A 26730-nucleotide genomic window follows, 5' to 3' on the forward strand; every position below is an offset into this window, starting at 1 on the left:
ATAAATGTTTTTCCTGGCCTCCTAGTTAGCGGTATAGGCGGAGATTTGTTTTTACAACTTTGTTGTTTCTTTACCTCACCGTATATACATATATACATAAATACTTGACGATAAAGGTATATGTATGTATATATCTATCTGAGTAGGTGCCACAGAAATCTCAAGGAATTTGTAATCAATTGGAATGGTGTCAAGAAGTATGCTAAAACATTATACTTATCTTTCACCTTGCTAAATAAAAGATATTTGCAATGAATTTTGAATTGAAATATTACAAATTCATACTTTGAACAACATTGTGGAATTGATGTTAGTTATTTCTGTACCCTAGCTTTTTAAATTGTACTTTGTAAACAAAAGAAATTAGCTTTAAAAAGCTTGAGAATAGAAATGGGAAAAGAGTCTTAGGCAAGATTTCTTGGAAAATTAACCCCAGACTTTATTACAACTAAAAATAATGTCTCTTTAACATTAAAATTTAGTATTGATCATTAATATTACATTCCATTTTATGCATGGCATTTAAATTTTATTTATTTAGCTCCAAAATCAATGCTTTTTAGATTTCTATTACTCTTAGGCCGCAAAGTCGATTAAAAATGGATTTGCAATCATTTTTGATCTCTAGGAAGATATCTTTCTCATGATGATAGGTACAAATCGAATTAGAGCACAAGTAAGCCCAAAAAGCACCAGAGTGGCATGAACCTCTTCCCTCGAGCGATCCATTCTCTTCACAGATTCCATGGTCAATGGGCGAAACATAATGACTGCAACTGTACAGACTTTTATGAATTGATAAAACATTGATATTTCTACTTACATCAAAAAGCAATTTGGAAAAGATCGAAATGCTTCGTTAGTTACTAATACAAATAAACTGAAACAAATGAGTTTTTGGAATCACTTTGACAAGCCCGAAAAATGTTGACAGAAAAAGGAAGGACTTTATGATTTAAAATTAATTATTTGCAGAAACAGACTTTTAATCTGGTAAACAACGATTTGTTTATAAGGTATTGTACTTTATTTATTTGGATAATGGATCCTAGTGTTCAGAATTGACTTGATTTCCTTTAGAAATTGAAGAACAGTTTGAAAAACTTCGTAAAATACATCCTAAAATTGGTTAAGCCGATATAATCATTAAAGGGTTAAACCTCTCTAAAAAGTTTGTATTGAAATTATAACCAAAATCATAAATGGAGTGACGTTATTCACATGAAGTGGGAAAAATGTAACCTTTTTTATTAGTTTGTTACCTTAACAATACCTAGTATAATCCTCTTGTTTTTTTGTACCCATAACAATTCAGTCCCTTTCAATTGCACAATTGAATAATTTACACTTCACAGGCCGGTTTGCCAAACGGCTTACGTAATTTCAATCGGAGTTTTTTTGATTTATGTACAAAAATTTGAGCTCTGTTTGGGAAAAACCAATCACATGTGCGAATTTTGTTTACTTTTGTTTTCTGTGCTCCGCGGAATGCGGTTATGTACACGGTAGCTGCCTTTTTATCTGTTGCACTCACACATGTACAGGTAAGGGAGTCGCACCTGGATTGGGATCAGGACATTTATCACAACCCGTCAGAATATCAAAACGCCAGCGAAGCCACTTTCTCCCTTTCGGTTTTCGGGGGAATGGAAAGCCAAAGGTGAGTGTGCCGCTTCCCATTCTCGGCTCGGCCTCTGCGCCAAAGGAAAATATTTACACAATCAATTGAATTTTATTGTAAAATTTATTTTTATGAATTATTAATGACCTTTTGCCCTGCGTCGGAGCCAATACGGCAGAGTCTATACGTCTTATCTGTATCCGTTCATCTGAATATCTACCGCTCAAGATTGCGGCTTTTTTATTATTATTTTGTTTTCTTTTTTTGTTCTTGGACGATAAATAATCGATAGCCGATGGGTTACTAAAATATTTCGGTTATTTGTGTAAATATCTTAGCAATTTGCGGTTGCTCCTTTAAGATGTGTATGTTGCACACACCTGTGTGCCTCATGTATAAATTTTAAGAGTTGTTTTCATTCATCGAGCTACAGAAATTAAATCGAATATATTTGCACGACAATTTGCTGGGCAGCATCTGCTGGTAAAAGTTTTAACAGCCTGAAGGCTCTGCTGGCTTTCTAAAAACACAGTTCTCGGCAGGAAGGACACCTTCATTTTCTATTCTGAATACTTCAGTGTGATTAATGCTGCAGGCATGGAGAATGTGGTGAAAAGGACCTTCCCTAATTGATGCAAATTGAAAAGAGTTGATAATGGAAATGAAATAGGTTAGGAAAAAAAAATTATTTACTACATTTTGTGGGATTCATTTTGGTGAATCAAATTGCAAATTGCTTAAATTTGTACATTAAATTGTTATGAAGTGTCTTAATGAAAGTTGAAGGATAAATGTTACTCTGTATTTCTAATTCTTTGTTGCAAATGAAAGCTAAAAACGCAATCTAAATAGTAGTTCTATTTAAATGTTTTTATACTTTGGGGCCTTTTAAATTTTTAATGGATAATCAACCTATTTGAATTTTTATCTACAGATCTATATTAATTTTATATTATAATGTATACAATTTAACCTTAACTCTTAATTGAGTTTAAACTCTTTTTTAAGCAAAAGTAATCGCTAACAGCAAACTTACAAAGCTCAAAATAAGTACTCACTCAACCTTAGAGTGTGCTCTTTAGTAAGCATTTTCACTCATCTCCCAAAGAGAATACTTTCACTTAACTCAAGTGCAATCTCGGACTAAGCTAAGAGTTTTTGTGAGAATATCTCAAAAACTAGAACTCACTCAACAGCAAAACTTCCATCTCTTAACACTCAAAAGTTCTCAAATTCCCGAAGGATTTTGCCCTCTGGCATTCAGTTCTCTGAAGCAAAGGACGAGTCCTGGACTGTCTCTTCGTGTGTTTTCCCGAACATTGAAATTCACCACCAAAGAGCACAACGCACGAGTCCTTTGCTCTTTGCGCTCTCCTTAAAGCTCACTCAACGGAACCTCGGGAAGCTTTGAGTCACTCGGTTTTAGCCGCTGAATCTAAAAAATATTTGCAAAATTTTTAGTACACAACTAAAGACACAGATGATATCATACTCTCTTTGAATGTGTGTGTGCAGCACGTGAAGTTTTATTTATTTATTAAATTTATTTTTTCACCTCTTTCCTGGCTCTGTGCTGCGAAAGGTGGAAGCTTGCTCTCCACTCTTATAGTTTTTTTTTTACTTTGCTTTGTTTTTATTGGCATAAAGCACAAACGGAGTTGGTTTTACTTTTTATCTGTGTGTGGATTTTTGCTACTTTTTTTTGTTTTTGTTGTTGTACCTTCAGCCTCGAATTTGATAGATTGAATTTTGCTGAATTGAAAAGTAGACGACCTGCAGAATGGTCCACCTCCCCGGCAACTATCGATCTCTCTCTCAGCTCTCCCAGTTTTGATTTCGAGTGTCTGACTGAGTCCTCGGCTTAGCGAACTTCAGTTTAGGTTTTTGGCACTGTCGCGAAATGATTGTTATTTTTGTTTAAGACCCTTCAAAATATTTCAGAGGGGTCGGAAAGAAGCCATTGGGAATTAGAAAACAATTTAAATGCCATCAAAAACTATGCAATAAAATAGTTTAAATACTACTAATATAGGATTTAAGGGGATTGCAGATATCAATCTGGTTTTACATCGTTAAGAGACCATTTTTCATAGAATTTAAAGTCAACAAAATTGCATTGTATGGACATGTTGTTGGACATGTTTTTAAAGGTTTTAAAAATTAGTTTGTGGAGGTTCCTAGTATATTTTTATACTTTTTGGTACCATTTTCAATGATTTATATCACAAGAAAATATGAATAGACTCTTTCCATATTTATATAAGTAGGAGAAATCACCAGGGTTTTTCTATCTCTTGAACGAGTGTCCAAAAACTGAGTAATAAAATGTTATACTATGAAAAGAAACCAAGATTTTATTGCATATTATTTGACACCGTTTTATGGCACTTCAAGGACCCTAATGATTTCTTGAGTACCCATGATAAATGTGTTTAAATAATAATTGAATATATATATAATAATATAGTTATTAAATATACTTATATATTATATATATGTATATCTTTCATATTGGAGCTATGGTAAGTCTTCTATATTTCTATATTCTATATATTTCTTACATGTTTGTTTTACGGTCAATCTTCTGCTTCTTGGCCATAGTTTTAGTTATATTTCCGATTCTCGTAGTCCTAAGGCCAGGATGTGTTCTAGGTGTATGTGTGTGCTCCTTCGCTTGGCTTAGACATGTTAATTTCGACTTAATGCTGTTTAAGTAAAGCCCCAATATTTGCGCCTAATACGCATACAAGTGTAATGAATGTAGGCATGTAGGCGCTTAGTCACACATGCACACTGCCACACACACGCACACACACACACACCGGCACACTCAAATATGAGTGACTTACATGTGTAAGTCGGTAACACGACGAAAACAGATGCTATCTTGCATACGTTTAGGCGCACGGGGCCCGGGTGATTCTGGCCGAAATAAGACCGGGATTGGCCGTGCGACAGGGACGGAAACGCTTACGGAGGAGAGAAGACGGGGAGAGGGGAGGTGGAACTGGAACCAAGGCGTCAGTCACGTGCCCGGAACAAGGCCAAGGGGCCTTGGGCGGGGCATGGAATGGGAACGGGTACTGGGAACGGGAACGGAGGCGGGATGAACCCATTCGGGTCAGTGACGTAGCCTGTGGAGCGATAAGCAAACATTGTCCATCAAAAACACACCAAGGCATCTAAGCACCCACACCCACACACCCACACACACCCGACACCCACACACACACTCGCATTCACACACCGCCGCTTTGTATTGAGCATGACATATTTGTCGATTTGCAAATTTATGTCGGGCTGCCAGCTGACCAATCCACACGGTCCCCGGACCAGACACAACTCCCAGGACATTGGCTTAGAGGCGTCCAAGCTGAACAGCCATCGGAGCAGGCCATAAAACAGGGCTTCAAAATGAAATTAAATATTTTGTGGATAAAATATCCAGCTGCAGGCCATCCCTCGTAAGGGAATGGGGAACCAAAGCAAAATCTAAACAAAATTTTAATAGCAAATAAATATTTTAAATTCCCTTAGAACTGGGTTACTTTGCTAGAATTTACAATTATAAAAATAAAGGAAATATTGAGGAAGCTATAAAAGCTATCAATTTGGTTGAATTGAAAGGGAACAAATATAAATTTATATTGTGACAAATTTATTACATTAAATTTAATTTTGAGTTGTAGTTTCTTATTTAAAACAGTTACAAGTAGATAGTTTTTTAAAGGAGTGATAAAAAAAAGCACAGAAATCGAGATCTTTAAGCTTTCATTAATTTATAATTTTAATATTCTAATTAGCATTCCACGATTTTCAATGTACAATTAAATCTTTTCAAGATGTTTCAGATTGATTTTAATATTAAATCACTTGTCTATTCAAAATAAATTAAATACATACTCTTTTCCGCATATTTACAATAAAAACAATTACATTTTACATGAATTATTCATTATAGTTTAAGTGGCAATTAGGGAATTTTAATTCAAAAGCTGCTTTAATATTTAAATATTAGTTTTTCGAAAAAACACGCTTTAAGTCTGTCAGTTAATAATATTTACTCGAATTAATATTGGATGGGTTCAACAAACCAGCCAGTCAACAATGCAGTCCTGAAGGGCAAATCGAACCCACACTCTTATGAAGTCAAATGACTTTTACCAGCGCTTTACATAAAATTATTCAATTACATTTTAATGTGGCATACTTTGGGCTGATTTGTGCACACTCCTACTACACATACATACCTCTCCCTACTACACACAGCTCTCTCATATACAAAATAAACACTTACTCCGGCACGTACACATGAGTGGGCGGGGCTAAGCCCACATACACACACACAGCCACTCCTGCTGCCCACTTCATTAAAAATCCTGTCAATACTTATTAAACTCAAAAATCAAATCAATTTTGCGCTATAATTACAAAAATGTCTGCCCTCGGTCGTAAAGTGCTCGGCGGCGCACAAAGACACTGCCACATATTCATATGTATGCCTGTATATGTGTGCACAAACCCACACATAAACAAACAAATGTCAATTAAAAAGTAAAAATTGCTAGAAAATGGCGCTCGACCTGACTAAAACAAAGGAACTAAAACCATCCACGACAGACCTGTGTATGTGAGGATTGTGGGGAAGGGGCAAAAGGATGCCAGAGGGAGGTGGAGCAGGAGACAGGAGGCAGGAGGCTGCTGCGAGGACGACTGCTCACTCCTGTTGGCCGTGAGTCCTGCATTCGACAAGCAGAAGCTTTTGGCATTTGTCGTGCATTTTGTGTGCGCACAGAACTTTTTCGGCAAATGCCAGGCGGACATTTTTCAACGCCAACACCGCGCCACCAGTTTTCCGAGGCCTTTTCCATCTGCGATTTTCCCTGTTGTTGCTATTTTCACCATTTGCACAGTGCATGGAATTATATTTGCCACTAGGTAGACTTTAAATTAAATTATTTTATAGAAAAATAAAGTAGAGTGCAGGTTATGTATCAGAACAAATATAATCCTTGTGCTTATAAAATAAAACTTGGTCCTAGTAATAATATTAGAACTCTTAGCATTGTAAAGAGTTTAACTCAGCTTGATATTAAATTTCAATTGCTTAAAACCGAATTTCTCTAAAGATTTCGTTTTAAAATATTTTCTTCAATTGAATTTCTATATTTTTCAATATGTAAATTGAATTATTTCAACCCAATGTGCCTTATACTATACATAGTATTGAGTGAGCACAATTCGTACACATAGCACTGGATTGGGCCAGGTTAGGATAAGTTCTCGGAGGTGTGCCGTCGTTCTGGACAATTCGAAGTGGTGGAGCGGCAGATTGGGACTTAGTTAGTTACAGTGAAAAGCGACTAAGTGGCAGCGGAAGAGTTAAATTAGTGACAAAATTGGTGAGTGGATGGGGGGTAGCTCTCACATCAAAAGCCCCCAACTGGTCGATGGGAATAGTTCTCTTTTGATTAAAGCCAGTGCAAAGTCAAATGACTAAGTAATTATCTGATTAAGAGGCTTTCAGACTAGGTTGATTTGTCTTTTAAATAGACTTTTTATGTATATATTATAAAGGATAAACATAAGCCCAATGTAAGTCAATTCTGTTACCTCATAAGGTTGAGCTTTATTTAAGTTTCTTAAGTTCTTAAGTTCGAATAATTTTGATGCCTAAATACGAATTCTCAAATATTAATATTTGCTAAAATCTACTTTAATTTAAAAAGACATTATTTAAGTATAAAGTTTCCTGTAAATTTTAATTCGAAAACCTCTTCCAAAAGTATTTGATCTTAAGAACTGTACTTGGACTGCAGAAGTGCAGCAGCAAAGCGGAAGGACAGCACGAATCGCTTGACACGCTGGCCAAGTTGCTATTTGCCACTTGAATCCTTAAAGGAGTGCACGAAACGAAGAGGGCAAGGACTCGGCCTAGGCAGCCAAAAAAACGACTGGGTTCGCGTGCCTCTTGCAATAAATATACACATATATACAAATATAATAAACGTATATAGCACGATAAATATATACACAGGGCCTGGAAAAGCGCAGGCCGGGCGAGGGAAAATGGGGAAAGCACTCGCTGCGACGACAGAAATCAACAAGCAACAATTACAGAGACAGATGAGGAAAAGCGGGAAAGCGAAACAAAAACATCGTGATTGAGCTTCACTTTCCCTCGGCTCCTCCTCCTCAGCCCTCAGACCTTATCCCTTATCCTTCGGCTGACAAAGATCGAAGACGTTGACAATGGACGCGGGCTTCAGCAGCGATAAGTGCATTGCTCGATAATCGAAAATGAAGCAATAAAAACAAAAGCTCAAACAGGAAGCCAAAGTCAGGCATTGAGCCTGGCAGCGGGGCGGTGCGGTGGAGAAGCTGTGTGTGTGTGCCAAGGCAACAACAATTATTTTCCTTGCAGTGATTGGTGGGCGGGGGAAACTCCACTCCTCTCCAGTCACCCGCCATCCGTTTAAATCCGAAGTGCTGTGGAAAATTCTTTCCATCCCACCCTCCACGTTGCTCCCACCGCCTGTCCCCATCAGAACTTATCCATTCGGTCTCAGCCTCTCATGCATAAATAATAACGATGTGAGCAATGCGTCTGGTTACATGATATATTTTGTGGGATGGGCAGGTGAAGGATATTTTGGTTTACTAGAGCGTTAATGTCTAAACAGGTGGCAATGAGGAGAGATAGAACAACAGATGAGGTATCATTAGGTTATGACAGGATAACTATTCGGAGGTTAAAGGGAAAGCAGTAAGGATTGATCAAGTTTGAGAGTATACAGGATTTAACTTACAGGACTTTAAAAAGGAGGAAAGAGAGTATTAAAGATACCAGTTTCTTATATGTATTTAAATAATTTCCCAGATTTATTTCTTAAAAACCTTAACAAATGAATGTCAACCTTTCAGTGCGATCTTAAACCACAACGCTTTTCAGCTATCATCCATAAAAGCGTCGCTGATTTATTCACACACAATTTAAGCCCGGCACAGGGAAATTGCTTTTTTCTGGCTCCTTTCATTCCCTGGCACTTTATAAATTATGATTTAGCCCTGATAGCTAGCGAAGGCTCAAGTGTTGCCAACAAGTTGACAACAACACACTTGGGTCATACTCTGAGCGCTTCGCAACGTTGTTGTAGAAGACGCCTCATTTGGTTTATAAATGGGTAAAAGTAGGCGAAAAAAACAATGATCCTGGGGAGCAGGAAGGGCGGAGTTGTCGTATCTTGCGAAAATATCAATTACAATTAAATAGATTAAACCTTATCATGCAACAACTGTCGCAAAGTGTCCCGAACAAGGACGAGACCGAAGACAAGGACGACGACGACGACGGTGGCAAGTGGCGAGGCAGGAAACATGGAACCAAACTCTCACTCACGGTGGTGGAGGGGGAGGACGCAGGACATGCCAGGCTGAGACAAGCACAAACCAATATAAACATACATATAACACACACAAGCACATACACCAGCACAGGCGCAACAGTGGAGAACGCTTCACAAGATTAATGAACGTGCAAAAGTTTAGAGACAATGACGACGCCGGCGACAACAGACAAAAACAAGAACAAGCAACAACAAGAACAAGTCCAACAAAAGCCAGCAAACACCAGGACAAGCCCAGGACAACAACAACAACAGCAGCAACAACCAACAACGTGGGACAAGGACACCAACAACGTCCCGAATAGCGACAGAAAAAATGAGAGAGCAGGAATATATGGCATACACTTAGGCGCGCCAAGTCGGTAAGTCGTGCAAATTTATTTGGGCGTAAATTTCATTTCACTAATCGAATCGATTCTTATGCGTTTCATTTCATTTTCAGCTTACTGACTTTTCGCCCATCTGCCCTGGTTCAGTCCCCTCCATTGTTTGGTGTCCATCATGGGTCTGATAAAGTGTATTGGGCTAGGTCAGCGGACTGAAATATATGGGTGCGGGGTGATTTTGGCCGACACTTCATTGTCCAGGCCAAAAGACATTGAAGGATGCTCGAGGACTACGACGACGAGGAGCCAAAGAGAGGAGATTCAAATAGGGTTCGTTGGCTGGGTGATACAGGGGCGATCCTTTTTAGATGCTAATGAAATTGAGTATTGGATTCATAATTCAATTAATTTGGGACTATAGCTTATTTCAGGACCGTCAAACAAATATTAATGCGAAGCGTTGCTTAATTAGACCTTGTAATTGAAGTATTGAATTATATGTTAATTGCATTACTAGGGGTTCGAACTCTTTTATTAAAGGGAATTGATACATTTTAAAATAGATAGCTTTACACAGAATACATATGAAATATTTTACATACTTTTGGACACCTTTAAAGGAGCCTTTAAGTCTCTGTAATTTATATAGTCCTCGGCTTTAATAATAATTAAAAGTTTAACCAAAATCACAATCACAAAAAATAACTTTAACGATTTTGAGCAAGCAATTTGAATTAAGACGAAGAATAAACAATTATCGAAGTGATTTAGAAATTACTACATCGTTAAAAGGTACACTAAATTCAGTACCCCAAAATATCTATTGTATAAATTTAGATTAATTTTTAAGGATTTTTTAAACCTTAATGATTTCTGGGGACTCTAAAATAACTAATGAAAATGATATAATTGCTAAAAGTTCTCAATTTTTTTGACATTTCAAGTCATAGTCAAGTTTTCCCAGCTGAAACTGAACCAAAAGACAATGTTAAAGTGCCATAAAACTCGGACAGATAATGTATTTTTCAAAGGAAGCACTTAGTGGCATAAGACAGACTCATCAGTTTTGTGTCCTTTATGCACCCCGCTCATCTTATAATGTAAATGTCAAGCCAAGTATCTCCTGGAATTTGTGGAAAATAGAATAAATATTCTCGCTCCATATTTTCCGGTACCCATGAATTTCTTTCCCTTGCCATTGTTTCTGCCACTCGTGAAGCTTCCGCCTAAATTTCCGCTACAAAACGCACATACCCTGTACGTCGACCTTTTCACTTTCCCGGCAGCTTTTGCTTTCCTTCGGCAGCGTTTTTTCTTTGTTTTGTTTTTATTTTTGGCTTTGGCAATCTTCCGTTTAGTCGTTTCTGCTTATTAAATATTTATTGTGTTTCTGCAGAGCTTCCGCTTCAATTTGTTTTTTTTTGCCTTTCCGTTAAAATGTCACATTTTAGCCTCTTGGTTGACTTTGGTGCCTACTTAGGAGTATTTTGAATCCGTAACTGTTTAAATATCAATGGGGTAGTAATATTTTTGTAAGCGTAAAGGGGTACTAGCGACATTTTTATACCCTTGCAAGGGTATTGTAATTTTAGTCAGAAGCTTGTTATGCTGTGAGGGAGTCATTTCCGACCCTATAAATCATATATATTCTTGATCAGCATCAACAGACGAGTCGAAATAGCCATCACAGGCATAAAAATAAAATTTTTACATATTTTAACAATTTTATAAATATTTTTAAATATTTTAAAAATTTTCTAAGTAAATTTTATTGTAAATGAAGTATGCAGATTTATTAAGACAACAAAAACTAATATAGATAGCTTTATTTAGCTATATTTATTTAATTAAAATGGATCCTTTTTTGGCTTAGTGATAAGTTTTTTAAACTTTGATTTGTCAACAAAATTGTAATATACAAATATTGATAAATTTGGATTCAAAGAATACAAATACTTTAAGCTTCGTTATGATTAATTTTCGATATGATTCTATAATTTAATTGCAAATTTCCAGGGTATATAAAGTTCGGCTTCCCGTAATTAGTTTTCTTTTTAGTTATATCAATTTTTGAAATGTTATTGGATTTTGAAGTACCCCAAGGAATGCTTTTTAAAGATAATGGATATAATGGAATATATGCATGAAGACTGAGTTAAAGCACTGAATTATGAATGCTTAAATTCTACTCCAACTTTAAATAACCTTTAACTGACTGGAAAAAATATAAAAAATCACAAAATAAATAAAAAACACACAAACTAACACAATTTAAAGGAAAACCAAAATAGCATTCAGTTGGCTTTCCATAGAGACCATGAAACAATAACGAATGTACATCAGATCCTTAAACATTTAAGACCATAATGGGAAATAAGTGGCATTGCTCGGCATCAACACACACAATTTGAACAATCATTGTCCTAAATACCCATTTACACACACTCACACACACACACACACACATTAGAAATAAGCCAAATGAACGCACAGCATAGAAATAACAAAAACCTATACACAACGTCATAGAGAAAGCCAAAATGAAACTTTTTATACATACATCCAGTTATAACCTGCCCCTAATAGTCAACTCAATACTCACATGCACAAATAATAGCGCAATTTGTGGGAGCAACAAGAAAAATATATGGCCATGCATTTTTTATGATTTTTCCTGAAAACGACAAAAAAAAAAGAAGAGAAAAGCAATGGGAAAGCGTGGGAGGGTGGGAGGCTGGCGGCTGGTGGGAGCAAAGCGAAAACAATTTAAGTGTCCTTCGGTTGCCACGCTAAACGCCTTCAATTTAACGCCAGACACACGCCACAGGGCAGACACACGTCGGGAAAACCGTGAAGGGGAGAGGAGGTGGTGGTGCTGGTGGTTGGGGGGTCGGAAAAGCGGGGGTCGGCTGGGAGCGAGTGTGAATGTGTGAACTGACGCCGCAGTGCGTGTTGACCGCCTCCGATTTTGCCGCCACTTTAAAAATCTGAACGCATGTGAATGGCACCCAAAAGTGCGCTACAGCGAAAATCACTTAAGCGTTGAAAATTTGCTACTGCCAGCACACACACACATAAAAAAAAATCACAAAAAACAAAACACAAAAATGTAAAAAAAAAGTAAAAGGAAACCCCGAACCAAAGTGAAACTTTCCCGAAATGTTGATGAGGTGTAGGAAGCAACAACAACGACAATGTCTAGCGAGAAGGTAACAAAACTTTCATTGAAGAAAAACACAAACTTTCGCCCCACTGCCGGGCAAGGCTTTCACTCTTTATCAACCCCCCCCCCCACAACCTCTTACTCATTTATAGTATGGAAATGTTGAGTAGCTTTCTTCAGGCATGCGTTCATGTGTAGGGTAGTTTCTCATGCACAGCGAAAACTATCTTCACTTAAGTCTATTTATGTTTGTTTTCAAAATGTTTTCCAAACAGGAAACCACTTTTAAATAATGTCAAAGGTTCAATCTAATCTGACTTAGGTGTACGAAGTATGATATTTAACAAGGATACAAGGCTTTTCTTTACTTAAAATATTTAATTTTATTGAAAAAAGACTTCAAAGGTAGCTGTAAGAATATAACTATTACTTTTCCATACGTATTTATTATATTTCCAATTTGTATATTAATTTTTAACACATTTTTTCATACAAAATGTAGTTTCTTCTTAATTTAAAGTTTATTATGTAAACTATATTATCCAACTATTTTTCTCAATGTATGCCAACAGGGCTGATGCAAGTGCACTTTGCAATTATGATAACATGTGCACCCCTGCCGCCCGACCGCTCCGCTCCCCTCCAACCCCCTGGCTTGGTCCTTAGGGCAACTGCCTGCTGCCAACCAAACAAGTTAATAGTTTTTACGCAAAATTTTCTCAACAGGCAGCTGCCTTGTTTCAGGTTTTTGCGGCATGTTGTGCTCTGCTGGCAGCAGCTTCCACTGGTGAAAGTGCATTTGCTGCTTTGGTTTGCTGTCGAGCTCTTTTAAAATATACATATATATATATCTAGTATATATATACATATATTCTTTGTGGCAGAAGCTGTCGAGAATGTTGGAAAGCATGAGGGACAACCAATGTGGCATTGTTTTATTTGACAGCTTGTGAGACCGCTAAAAAAGGGAGCAAAGCCCCCAGAAGACACACATCTTCAGAGAAATGGGGGTTCCCATTAAAAATATTATTGGTTTGTCTATTTTTAAACAAAAGTTGGAGCAGTAAAAGCATTTATTTTTAGTTCCCTTTAGCACATGGCAATTGTCAAGGATTCCTGCAGATGTTTTGGAAGTGCCTTAGACACAAAGGTCGAATTTTAAATTGATTTTTCACTAATTAAAAAAGGAAAGTTCATAATTTAAACTATTACATTCTCTGAAAGTTACTAATATTATTATAAATATAAAGACAAAGTAATTATGCATAAATTTCTGTATTATTCAGCATATATTATAAATTGTAAATATTAACATGTCCTTATATACAAAATGCTTTTAGCTGGTTTAACAGCTTATGGTTAATGAAATTTACTTTAAGGGTATACATTTTTATTCAATATTTTAATTTGGCTTAAAGATTTATTCTTTTATCCATGCCCACGTGGTTAATTTTTAATATTTATCCCCTTATATTATTATTACAGCTTGAAAAGCCAATTCAAATTTAAATTTCCGCGGGCTCATTAATTCTCTCGTGATTAAATTTTACAGAATATAATAATGATTAATTTTTACTCAATTCAAAATGTCTGAAAAACTTAAAGCGGTCACAAATTAGCCGCAACTGTGAAAGCCTCACGAGCCATTGACCCCAATCATTTCCTACACTTGTTCACTTCGCCGCCTTGCAGGATGACTGCTTACCCCGGCTCGACCTCAGAGAAAATGTCGTCCCCTCTTTTGAAAAATACCAAAAAGTTGCTACACAAAAAAAGCCAAGCAAAACTGAACGAGAACTTCTGTGGAAACATTTCCCATTCAACTTCATTCGTTTGAAACTGAACAATCCCAAGGCTTTTTACAGCCACTTGTTGTGGTTGTTGTGGGTGGGGGGAAGGGGGAGGTGGAAATGGAAATGGGCTGATTTTGGGGCAGTGGTTTCAGCCAGGAACACATGTAGGCCACGCCCACAAATGCTGAACACCAGCCACGCTTTTTTTAGAGTAAAAAACGCCATGTCAAGCAAGCAAACAAAAAATTATTCAAATTTGAATTAATTTTTAACAAAAACTAAAGATTTCAAACACGAAAAAGTTGCAGTTACTACCATAAAGGCCTACCCCTCAGAAATAAGGATTTTGGTAGAAAATCAACCAGAAATAACAACAACCAAAAAGCAGTTAAAAAGTTTTTAAGTGCACAATTTATAGCTACCGATTTGTTGTCTGGTCCTGGACCCAATCCCCGGTACCTCCTCGAGCGTAAAGCCTGAACAAAATCAATATGGCCTGGAAAAGCGCATAATGAGAGTGCACTCGTATGTGTGTGTATGTGTGCGACTGCATTTTAGAAAATATGAAAAGTCAAGGAAAGTTTATGGCAAATGAGTAATGAGTGGCAGAGGCGGCTTGGCTCTTTGCCCCCCCTCTCGAAATATTAACCCGCTGCTCACTTTAGGTCGCAAATTCGAAAATGAAAGGAAAACTACCAGCCTCGAGTTGGGCACAAAAGTAAAGGAAAATCTATAAACGAAAAGCCAAAGCTACTTCAAACAATATACATAGGTTGGAAAAACTTCCATTTATTGGAAAATTAAATACTAGTTTGGCAAACCAATAAAGTTTTACTTAAATATGGAATTTTTGTAAAGCCTTGAACTTGTAACACTAATATTTTATTTTGTTATATTTTCAAACTCGAATTTTACATTTCCAACTTAAGGATGATATATATTTTTTGTTACAACATTTTCCCTCCACAACTCGATACAAAAAATAATATTACGAAATAATTTTTGTGCTGAAAACTGCTCGCCGGCACTTTAACATGCAGCAAGCTGCAATTGCTGGTTGGCTCTCTTTTTTTTTTTAATTAGTTGTTGTAGATTAAAGTTTGACAAGTACTTGGAAAACTTTTTTCCGCTTGACATTTAAATACACACATGTGTGTGTGTGTGTGTGTGGGCTGCCCTGGCTGTGTGTGTGCGCTTCGGTCGTGTGAATTAATTAATTAAATATGAGATGAGCTTGGCTTAATTGGAAGGCTGGGGGAACGAATTCAGTATTTACTCTGATTCGTTAAAATCAGTTAATGTCAAGAGTCAAACGGGCAAAAGTCCACGGATTTATATCAGCGCTAACTTAACTTAATTAATTTAAATATGATTGACGACGTAGCACATACAGATTTCACACACATCGAAAAATAAGATGAACGTCAGTGTTTTCAGAACCCAAAAGAGTTTTATTGTTTATTTAAACTTAATGGGCAAATGATTGATCGAATGATCTGTGTATGTATTTTATTTGATTAAATGGAAAGTAATTAAGCTTGGGTTTCCTTTAAATTCATCTGGAAATGAATACTATAAATAAATATTAAAGCAAATACTATATTATTCATATATGAAAGTTTACGTATTTCATAAGCTGGCACTTTATATATTACAAAACCCTTACTGAAGCTCTTAAAACCCTCCTCCTTAATCACATTGTCACTGCCTAAATTGACATTGTTTCAAACATGATCTCCCTCCCCATCCAGCAGACGTCTATAAATTATTATTACATTATGCAGAATAAATCAGATGGCAAACCAGCAACGGCATCAAGAAGTGACTTTGATGCCTTGGCCCGAGGTGGAATTTTTATGCGACTAAGCCCACACACACAGGATAAAAAATACTTGGAGGAGACGACCTGGGTTCAAGGAATCCAAAGCGATGGGAGGTCGAGAGTTAAAAATTGTTGATTACATTTGAATCCCCACTCATAACTGTCAAAAAGTTGCTGGGCTACAGTCTGGTCCTGCTACTGGCATGCCATCGGCACTACACGGCAACGTGGCGTATGTGTAATGTGTGCAGTGTGTGATGCCACCGATGATGCTCCTGCTACCGCTGCACAGGGTCCACGAATGAACTGGCTGTCATTATGTCATGAACATATGAGAATGCGAGATGTTTATACTTAAAAAGCGCTCATAATAAGGCTGCCTGTCAGTTCCTGGCTGAAGGCCAGCGATGGTAGACTCTGCGAGCCGATGCGATGCGATGCGATGCGGTGGAGCTGCCACCTGTCGGAGAGTTGGTTTTATGCCACCACATCACACCACATATTACATAATATTATCTGCTTAAATTTAAATACATTGCAGTGCTGATAATATGGACAAATTGTATCGCAATCTTGAGGTATGTGCCTTCCAAAAGATTTCCACAGATATAATTTAACCAAATTTTATTAATACCCTGTTACATTCATTGTACTATCCTTTCATATGAATATATATGTGCATATATCTTCTTTATATTCTGTGGGTTGGTTTACCGAACCTGTGGTTTTACTCTGCATAAGCGCCTAGTCTGCAGCGGTTGTCAATATTGTGCAGAATGTTGTAATTAAAATTGTTATCTTTTGAAATTGAAGCGCCCAGATCTATGTGTGTGTGTGTGTTGGTGTACCGGATATCCATGCAGGATGTCAACGATTTGCACTATGCTACGCGGCTGGCATACTAGTAATTTTACACCTGTCTCGGTGACGAGGATGCTTGATGCTGCCCGGCATCGTTGCCAACTAACCCTTCCTGATCTGTCCACATCCTCTCGGTTCCCTTACTCATGCTCTGATTGGGATTAAACGTTGAAAATCATTTTAGCTACAAAAACAACTAGTTTCAGTGTATGGCGTATGGCACACGGTGCTTGGGTCAATTACCGGGCTAGAATTTAAGCAATTTCTGGAATTTGCCAAAGGTTGGGTGTACTCTGGTAGAGTTAAAGAGGAAAGATCTCATGTGGAATAGAGTTTATGCCACAAAACTATCAACAATACAACTGTTAAACTGGAATTTAGAAAGAAAATAACCCTTTTTAACTCTTATAGTGTGTTAAAATTCTAACACAAACAATTACTTTGTCAAAATCCTGAAGGATACAAAAGCACTTCCACTACATCATGTTAACTTTGTCACATCGAGTGTCAATCTCTGCTAATATCTACTTCTTGCAGTCGTTCCAGGACCTTGGCATGAGAACAGAAGATGGTTTTCCCTAACGTGCTCATTTATTAAGTGCTAATAGACGAATGTACATGGCTCCAGTTTGGGCTAAACTAGCCACCCCAAGGCGAAAGCCGGAAAATATTCCAAGAATTCGGCACTGCAGCCACTAAGTGAGAGTTGACAAAACTTCCTGCCCAGAGTGTGGACTTGGGCGCCGCAACAATTTCATAAGAAATTCGTGCAAGTCCGTTGACGTCGCAACATATTACTCACCATATCCGTCGTGGGCCTTATCCTTGTTAGCCAAGGTTGGGCCTTGGCATATGTAAAACTTTTAACAAACATGACAACACACACACACATAGCCAAGTAATATCGCATGCCATAAATTACACTTAAGTATTTAACAGCTTTACGCCCCCAAAAACCAGAGCCAGCCAAGCAATAAAATAACGATGAAGGCCGATAGCCAAAAAAGGGGGCGGCAATCTAGACGGCTATATTCATGTATTCTCGCAACATATAGACTTGAAATTCATTTTAATCAAGACTTCGGGCTAGTCTCTGCAATCGCAGAGATGTTAAATCTCAGACCGATAAAGAGTTTAGCTTGCCAGAAGGAATTTAATTAAGTTTAATTTGCGATACAGTGGACATTGCTCTGGCAAACTATGAAGATCTTGTGTGCCAATCCTGCATATATTTACTAATACAAACTATTAAGCCATTCCAGTTTAGAATTGTGTACTCGTAATATCGTTTTTATTTATTCAATTTACAGGGTTTTGGCGGTGTCCAAGAGCCAGGCTCGGAGAGAGGCAACATCAGCATAGACGCCGGGGTAGCCAGTCCAGGCACAACCGTTGCCCCAGGAGACGACACCGACAAGTTCCCCATTGGCGACCAATGGACCACCGGAGTCACCCTGGCAGGCGTCCTTCTTCTCGCCGGTGGCACAGACCATAGTGTCCTGGATTTGATCGCCATAGTTGAAGGCTGAGGAACCGCAATCCTTTGCAACAAGCAGATCCACTACAACGCTCAGGAGCGTATCGGGGGAGCTGCAGAACAGGAAACAGGTGGTGCCCCAGCCGGAGACGACAGCCGAAGTGCCCGAAGGAGGGGTGACACTGGCCAGAGGAATGGCCCGGATCTTGGAGGTCTGGCGGACGGGAGTGCTCAGCTTGATGATGGCCACATCGTTGATCATCAGTTTGCTGTTGTAGCCCTCGTGGAACTTGAAGGCCCGCACGCTGACAACCTCGCCACCGCTGCTCCTAGATTTGGATCCCAGGCGCACCTGCAGTTCGTCGGCTCCATAGGACTGCATGCAATGGGCAGCGGTTACCACGGTGTCGTCATCGACCAAGCTACCGCCACAGAAGTGGGAGCCCTTGGTGGTCTGGATGGAGACCTGGTAGGGATGGGTCTCGATCTCGGCAGCGTCGCCGTTGACAATGCGCCCGAAGGGGAAGTCCATGTCCGGATGGGCCTGGGAGGCACAGGCACAGAAGGCGACCAGCGCCACCACACTCAAAATAACACGATTCATTGTCACAGCTCAATGATCACTGAACTCCACTCCGCTCCATGCCCATGTTTTATAGGCAGGGACCTTATCGTCCGTGCTCCTTCTGAGTTGTAAATCAGGGTGGCTCTATCAAAAGCCAAGTTTCCATGACGCTCTATAGATGTCTAATGATTAGACCATGCTATCGGCCATAAACGCGTGCCAATCCAAGACATTATCGCATGATAGTAAATCTATCTGACAAGAAACTGAAGACAATCGCACGAAAAGATTGGAATTTATGCGTTTTTAGATGGAAAACAAACAGCAAAGTTCATTGATATTGATCTCTGCTATTTTTGGGGCTACTCCAAATTAATGGGAATACCATAATAACTTTGTTTGCCATCCCAAATCAATTGCCTTTTCACATATACAAAACCATAAATAATGAAAGGCTACTCTGTGTGTGTTCAATTCAATTAGCAAATGCATCTTTAATGTAGATTTTAAGGCTGACCAATAAATTCTCTGGCAACTAATTTCGCCAGCAGGTTCATAATTCAATTCTGACAAATAACCCGTCTTTAGCCACTATAAACCATAACCTTGTGTTATTCAGTTATCTTGACTCGATGGGGAAACCTCAGAACGCATTCGCATGCCGGAGACAGCTGCAATCTGTTCCACCGACACAGGCAGTCACAAAGAACCGCGAACAGAATAAAGCTTTATCTTATCATGGTGGCTCTGAAGCCAGTCCGTAACTAACTTACAAAGAACGGACACGGATGGGTGGAGCAGCTCCAGGGCCACGAACAAGACAAACTGTACGGTATCCGAGTTGACCAGCCACGATGGAGTGCAGCAAAAAGTTAACATGACCATGAATTTGAGCTGCCAAAGTTCATTTTTAATTTAGCGTCCACACAAGCGAACCCGTGTTGGCCAAAGGGAAACGCATTCCGAGGAGAACAATCTATTAAACCCGCACACAGCACCCCAGCACCCAAACGAGTGAGTTTCGTGTTCTTCTTGTTCCGCAAAAGTTGTTGATATCTATTACCGAAGATTTGAAGCAGTTCGCCGGCATCCCAACTCAACTTAGCCGGGTCTTCGAAGGGGACAGGATGTCTTGTGGCAGGGACTTAAAGACTGTTGCCAGTTGAATGGAACTGACTGCAAGACTGGGACCACCCCCAGCCCCCATTCCCCACCACGTCCACATCCCCTCTCACACATGACATGACAGTTGGTTATGCCGGGGCCACAAGGCACGTAGCGCATTGCAGTTAAGATTTGGATTTCCTTCGCCGGGCGTATCAAAGGAAACAACGCAAAAAATCTAGAAAATACTACAAAACACTTATCTGGGTGACAAATAGAAAACGAACCGAACGAAAAGCCAGCGGAGGGAGGGGCAACAACATTGAAAGAAAAATGTCTCTGAGTAGATTAAAAAGAAAATAAAAAAATAGCAAAAAAGATGAAGAAGGGGATATAAACGAAACGAAGAGCGACTGGAAAATAGAGCTGCACAAAGCAGGGAAATGGCTCGCGTTGTCGTTATAATAAAGGCATGACAACACTCCATTGAACAGTGTTACAGAATCCAGGGATAAATGTAACTCAAATTGGAACAAGTTTAAATAAATATTTAAAAAATAAGAAGTAAATCAGCCTAATAAATTAGTCAAAAATGTAAGCCTTATTTAGTTAATAAAACGAATAGTAAAGCTGACAAAGAAACAATATTTTCTATTCAATACATAAGTTAGCTGTTCTGAATAGGAAAAACTTCCTGTGCAAACACGGACTGAAAAAAACTGAGATACTTACTATGAATATAATAGTATAATAAATAGTATAATAATAAGATGCATAACACCCTTAAATTTAATATGCCATATGTAAGCCAGTTAGAGAATTTTAAGATGGCTCGAAAATACGTGAGTGCAATAAATCGTTTGACATTATGCACCTTGTAATTATAAGACTCTTGGTTAGACATTTCCTTAATTGAAATTGAGAGCTAAGCAATTGAAAAGTTTAACTTTAATAGTTCTTTAACAACTTTGATATATAACATTGCCCACTGTTTGTGGCGATACGGTCGCTGGGCATGGTCATGGTTGCTCATATGTGTGTCGCTCTTGTCTCAACTCCCGACCGCCTAGACAACCTCCGTGTGTTGTGCACTTTCTTCGTCTGCTGTTGCCATTTCTGTTTCGTATTTATTTTTTCTATCAACGTACGAGTTCCCTGTTGTTGTTAATATTTGCAAGACGCCTTTATCTTAACAAGATCGGGCCAAGGACTCGTGGGTGGATGCGTCTCTGCCGTTTCCTGTGTTATTTAAAATCATTTTGCAAGTTTTGAGCTGTCTGCGAGTTTGTCTTTCTATTCCCATCCCCCATCCATTGTTAGTCCATTCTTTCCGCACACAGAACTGGTGTACACGGATTTGTTTCGTTATCGTTGCTTAGAGTGTCAGAAAGGACAAGTACAGGACTCAGACCGATGTCAATTGCCGGGGAGGAATGGACTGGAGTTGGGGGGAAGGCAAAGGCAGTGCATACAAAGCCAGGGGCTCAGGCTCTGCGAGTGCCAAGTCCATCAACTTAGCAGGAAGATTTCCCCCTTTGATCCACTTCGATCCAGGTTGATTCGATTATTACTTTGGCTTGGTGCGGATGTGTGAGCTTCAGTTGTTTAGTTCCTACTGTACGTAGGAGCTCCACAACTAATCCCATTTCACATTTGGCATCCGAAAATTAACCCTAGGTACTCTCCTTATTTTATGCCTTTCCAACTTAGAGAGCATTTTTCATTTGGCCAATTTGAGCTGAATTAACTTTACCTTTTCCCGTCATGGCAGAATAATTTTCTGACCCACTCATAAACCACTTTCAACTCCCGGACGGACACTCTAATAAAACATAAAAAGAGACGAAAATATGATGTGTCCCAAGTCCATAAACCATTTGAGAAAAATCAACAAAAAGAGCGTCCCGCCATGGGGATGCAGACGCATTTTCACCGGCTTGGTCTCCATAAAAACTCTCTCCTGGCAGGACTCCCCCACTCCTGGCAGGCACCAGGACGCACCCACCATATGAGCCATAAAAAGAGTAACAACAAATACGGCATTTGTTATTTAATAACAACATAACGATATCTAATTCCAAAGGTCGGGGAGAGTAGGCTGATCATATTTAATAAATTTTGTTAGATAGGTTTGAGGGCGCGAGCAGGGAGGCAAAAGCGGAGGTCATAACCAGGCACTGCATATTTCTCCCGTGGGGTCCCATTGTGGCCCATTGTTGGCATGGCTGCCAGTTGGAGGCTTCTGCTCCTTCTCCTTCTCCGGCTCCGGCTGCGGCTCCACCCAGCGTCGGCCTATTAACCACATTTTAAGCATAATTGAATTTCGTGCATAAATTTCGGTTTATGGGTCGTCGCAGGGAGACCACGACCCGGCCAGATTATTACATTATTTACTGGGTGTGTGTGCCTGTGTGTGTGTTTCTGTGCACAACAGGGATAGGGCATTTTGGGGCAGCTCGAAAGCAAGAGAGAGGGAGACAGGCTGCGACAGTGGGGAGCAGCAGGCCAGGTGGTGCCACCAGACGACAGGGGCATCAATTTTATATGACGCTCAGCTCGGGCCGAATCTCTCGTTGTTTCATGCTTTTTTTTGCCCTTTGAAATGGTTCACTGCCTCCCGCTGCTGCTGCTGCTGCTGAAAGCCCCAAAATATTTATTAAATTTGGTTTTTACGATATAAACACAATCATACCACAAACACAAGCGACTGCTGAAACAAAGCGAGTATAAAGGCCAAGCAATTGGTTGCAGTAACATCTCTAATATGTTTTATGTATAGAGTTGTGGCAAGGTAAAAGTGGGTTGGGGGTCCTAGAGAGAGGCGAAGTAGTTCTACAGAATAATAGTATAATAACAAAAGTAAATCATTGTTTTGTTTATGAGATCACAGACATTGTAAGACATTTGAAACGTTTTTCTCCATAATTCTGCTTACTTCTTTTACGATCTATAACCTCATATACAAACCAATAAATTCTAATAAATTATGTTTAGGTATTATCTACCTTTGCTCTTAAACTACAATCAACTGTTATCAATGTATTCTTATCACAACCTTTTGCAAAGATTCTAGGAAGCCACAATTATCTACACAACTTGACATTTGAAATTATTTACCCCCTAACTATATTCTAGAAAGCATCCCCAGGCCTTTGAGTACTCCAATCTCCAACAATTTTCCAATTGAGATCAACCGAATCAGAAGCGGGGAAACTTCGGTGGCGGAACACACAAATCTTTGGCTCCCCAAAGCTAGCAAAACCAAAGTTTCCAAACAAACAATTGCCGCTCCATTTAACAGACTTTCCCTGCCACACACACATACAGCATACATATGGCCCAGTCATATGTTAAGCCCCAAAAACGTGGCAAAAAAAAAGGAAAATAGAAAGAGGGAACAGAAATTTCAAGTATGTACAGCGAAAGTTCATTGCCGCTTTTTAGGCGCCAACAGAAGCTTACTTTCCCAGACCGGAGTGGCCAAAAAAAATAAAGGCCTGACGCAAAAAAGCAGCCAAGAACAGAGGCAACACATCAACTTTTTATTAGCTGCAAAATAAACACACTGCGGCAGGAGGGGGAGGGGGGGGGGGAGGAGAAGGGTGTTTTGGGGGGCAGAAGGTGCAGAACTGGGCTAAGACGCAAACAAGAAAACAAACAGCCGACAACACAAAACGCAAACAGCGGCGGCAAGAGTTGAGTAACAAATATTTACAACGCGGTACGGACAGACTGCCCCAATGCCTTCTCTTTCCTTGCCTTTTCTCTTTCTTTCCCTTTTTTTAAGGATTTCATTTTTTTTTTGTTGGTTAAGACACTGCCAAGGACCAAGTCAATGTCGAGGCTCGCCGCGGTCCTTCGCGACTTAATAAATCTTATTAAAGTGCGCAGTGCGCACAGCCTCTAAAGTATGCTACGTTTTTATTTTTTGCGCGCGACCCACCCTCTCGGCATAGAATGCCTACTGAAAACGACGCGGGGGTCCTGTCTACCTTGTTTTCGCTTTACATAAATTTATTTCTCACTCCGCGAGTATTTGGCAAGAGAGACTGGAAGCGGGCCGACTTTAATGAACATCAATTTGGGCCTGATTGTTGGACCAATAACGGCGGGCTGGAGAGAAGACAACGACCAAGTTGTGAAGGGGATGGGAACAGATTATGCATAAAATTGTACTACACAATATGACTGCGATGAGGAATCGGTGGTAATGCTGAAAGTCAATTTCATTATTTATGGCCATTTTTGGTAGAAAACTGTCTGTGGTTTACAATATTATATAAATAGATATCAAACTGCATGGAAATATATAAATATCTTATCGAATAACTATGGAAAAACGGTGGACTTAAGTCTGGGGAAGTGGTAAAGTCCAAGAGATTTCATTTATATTATCTTTGCGCAACAGGAAATATTGGAAAGGAAATGATATATCACATTTCAGCCTAGATAGTCTGAGAGACCAAGTAGCATAAACTCTTTAAAAGCCATTTTATATACTCATCATTCCTCTCCATTACGATTGCAAACATCTTTGGCCAATGGACATTATTCTGGTCAACATTTGGTTCCATTCACGCGGCACCTTGGGGAATGGCATCGGCAGCTGGCGCCCATAAATTTGCGGTCTTAATTCAGTTTAGTGGCCTGCCCTCGATTTTGTTTTGTTTTTTGTTTTTTCTTCCTGCTCTCGCCTAATCGCGCTAAATTAGATATAAGCCATGGCCAAAAACGTGGGGATGTATATAAGTGTGCTGCTCGGCATCCAAACTGGCAAAGAAGTCTGCGGTGATTGCTTTTTTGCTCTTTGGCATATGGAACAAATTATCGAACTAGTTTGTTTTTGTGTGTGGCCAATTTTTATTAGCTGTTTAGCGCATTATTTGGTTAGGAAAATTGTTTTTCCCATTTGTTCTAGCTGTCCCACCCGCCGAGCGCTGACCAAAAACAAGTTAATTGTCTGGCAGTAAATTAGGTTTGCCCTTGCAGACAGCTGTGAAAAGTCTACGTAATTGACAATCGTCTTTGCCTTTGCCCGATTAAAAGCGGAATTCCCAAGGCCCTGTTTATCTTATCGATTTAACAGAAATGGTCGACTAAGTGCTTTCGTTATTTAGGAATTCCCCAAAACGAATTGGTCATATTTTTTGTGTGCCTGATTAGGAGTTAAAGATCGTGGTTTACGCAATAATCTTGGTTTAGTTTAGTTTAATTTTTGGATACATTTTCCATTTCATCTACAACATATAAATTGATTTCTTTTGGTTATTTATCCAAAAGAACGCTGCAAACGACGTCATCATCATGACTTGTATTACCTTTCGGGCAAACCATAATAATTGTGATAAGCATTGGCCGAGTGCAATCAATCATAGGGTATAGATGACGACCAGTCAGATTGATTGCCCCATTGTCGAAGGTGGGCCAGTGGGAATGGGGAGCAGGAATCGCTATTGACAGATACGGGGATATCATCTCGGCTCGAACTGTTGATTCAGTGCATGCCACATACGAATGCCTGCTTTTCAGCAAAATAAGTTTTCACACGTCAGGCCCATCCTCTTTCCCCTGCTGGCTTTTTTTTCCTCTGCTTTTATAAGGGCGCTTTTCGGGTTTTCCGTGCCCCGGACTCGGCGACTGAATAAACACTATGGGAGCTCCGGCTGACCAGTGAGCAGATTTCTTTTGTCGCGTCCCAGGCATCCGCGAGCCGCCATATATTTCTCACGGACCAGCTCGTATAGCTCCTGCTGGAAGTATCCGTGCTCCAGCCAGCGCGCATCCTTGTGGCCACGCCGTATTTGCTTATCCCTCAGCCGGAACTCGCGCCACAGCATCTGGAGTTGCAGGCATTTTTTGGCAATGAAGTCGAGCGTTTTTCGGTCGAACGGGGTCTTCTTGTAGTTGGAAATCGCATGGAAAATGAAATTTGCATTGATTTGTTGCTGCAGAGCCAATTGATCCAGGGCCAGCCAGCTTCCCTCCTCCTGGAGTCCTGCCAGTATGGGATAACTGGCGCTGAGCTTTAATGCGACAATGTTTCGCATAATTTCGTATTGTTTAATTTATCGATATTATAATTTATTTGTCACGCTATGAATTCTTAATGACTTTTAGTTAATTCTCTTTGTTTTCCGGGACTACACAGAGTTCTATCAACTTGCTTTGTCAACTAAATGCGTTCGATTGGATTGGTCATGTTTTTATAGCAGTTAGAAAATTGATATTGATAAAAATACCCATGAAAAAGTGTCGAAATGTGTGTGTTTTTATTAATACGTTTATTTCTGATAATGGTCAATGAGGTAATACGAGTGCAGGTGGGTTTTTAATGAAATATAGAGAGCGTTTCCCTATGATTTAGATTTAACTGCTTGATATATTTTTTTGCGTGGAGAAAATGCATTACTACTTAATTATTTATAAATATCCTATAGGGTAGAAGAACTTAAACTTATCATAAAATAAAAATAATCTTTATCAGCGAAACTGTCTGTCTGTCTATCTATACGAAAGTACCGATATCAGGGACTAAAATACCCAATTTCGCGAACACATTCGTATTTTTGGCATGATAAGGTGTTTCTAAATT

The 26730-nt window shown here is 39.2% G+C and overlaps 3 protein-coding genes across 4 annotated transcripts; all 3 read right to left on the minus strand.

Moving 5' to 3' along the window:
* Positions 1–507: 507 nt before the first annotated feature.
* LOC110185845 (uncharacterized) lies at positions 508–891 on the minus strand. Of its 2 annotated transcripts, none has more exons than XM_086841020.1 (2): positions 824–891; positions 508–770 (listed from the first exon to the last, which is right to left on the minus strand). In XM_086841020.1, the coding sequence occupies exon 2, from the start codon at positions 763–765 to the stop codon at positions 625–627; it is 141 nt and encodes a 46-aa protein (XP_086697146.1). In that variant the 5' UTR covers positions 766–770; positions 824–891; the 3' UTR covers positions 508–624. The 2 variants fall into 2 exon arrangements, with proteins under 2 accessions (XP_086697146.1, XP_086697145.1); XM_086841019.1 differs by having other exon boundaries at positions 508–776; positions 824–881.
* Positions 892–18261: 17370 nt separating this feature from the next.
* LOC110185697 (trypsin) lies at positions 18262–19104 on the minus strand. Its single transcript, XM_020954665.2, has one exon. It carries the CDS (start codon positions 19071–19073, stop codon positions 18297–18299), a length of 777 nt encoding a protein of 258 aa, XP_020810324.2. The 5' UTR covers positions 19074–19104; the 3' UTR covers positions 18262–18296.
* Positions 19105–25329: 6225 nt separating this feature from the next.
* Positions 25330–26309, minus strand: LOC110186063 (uncharacterized). Its single transcript, XM_020955101.2, has one exon. The coding sequence runs from the start codon at positions 26183–26185 to the stop codon at positions 25787–25789; it is 399 nt and encodes a 132-aa protein (XP_020810760.1). The 5' UTR covers positions 26186–26309; the 3' UTR covers positions 25330–25786.
* Between the last annotated feature and the right edge of the window lie 421 nt (positions 26310–26730).

This window comes from Drosophila serrata, unplaced genomic scaffold (assembly GCF_035046125.1).
Source record: "Drosophila serrata isolate PLE 108 unplaced genomic scaffold, ASM3504612v1 contig_100, whole genome shotgun sequence".
Lineage (NCBI taxonomy): Eukaryota > Metazoa > Arthropoda > Insecta > Diptera > Drosophilidae > Drosophila > Drosophila serrata.

What these genes read in the sequence shown, in the direction of transcription:
- LOC110185697 (XM_020954665.2), bottom strand. Translation starts at nt 19,073, where the DNA reads ATGAATCGTGTTATTTTGAGTGTGGTGGCGCTGGTCGCCTTCTGTGCC.
- LOC110186063 (XM_020955101.2), bottom strand. Translation starts at nt 26,185, where the DNA reads ATGCGAAACATTGTCGCATTAAAGCTCAGCGCCAGTTATCCCATACTG.
- LOC110185845 (XM_086841020.1), bottom strand. Translation starts at nt 765, where the DNA reads ATGTTTCGCCCATTGACCATGGAATCTGTGAAGAGAATGGATCGCTCG.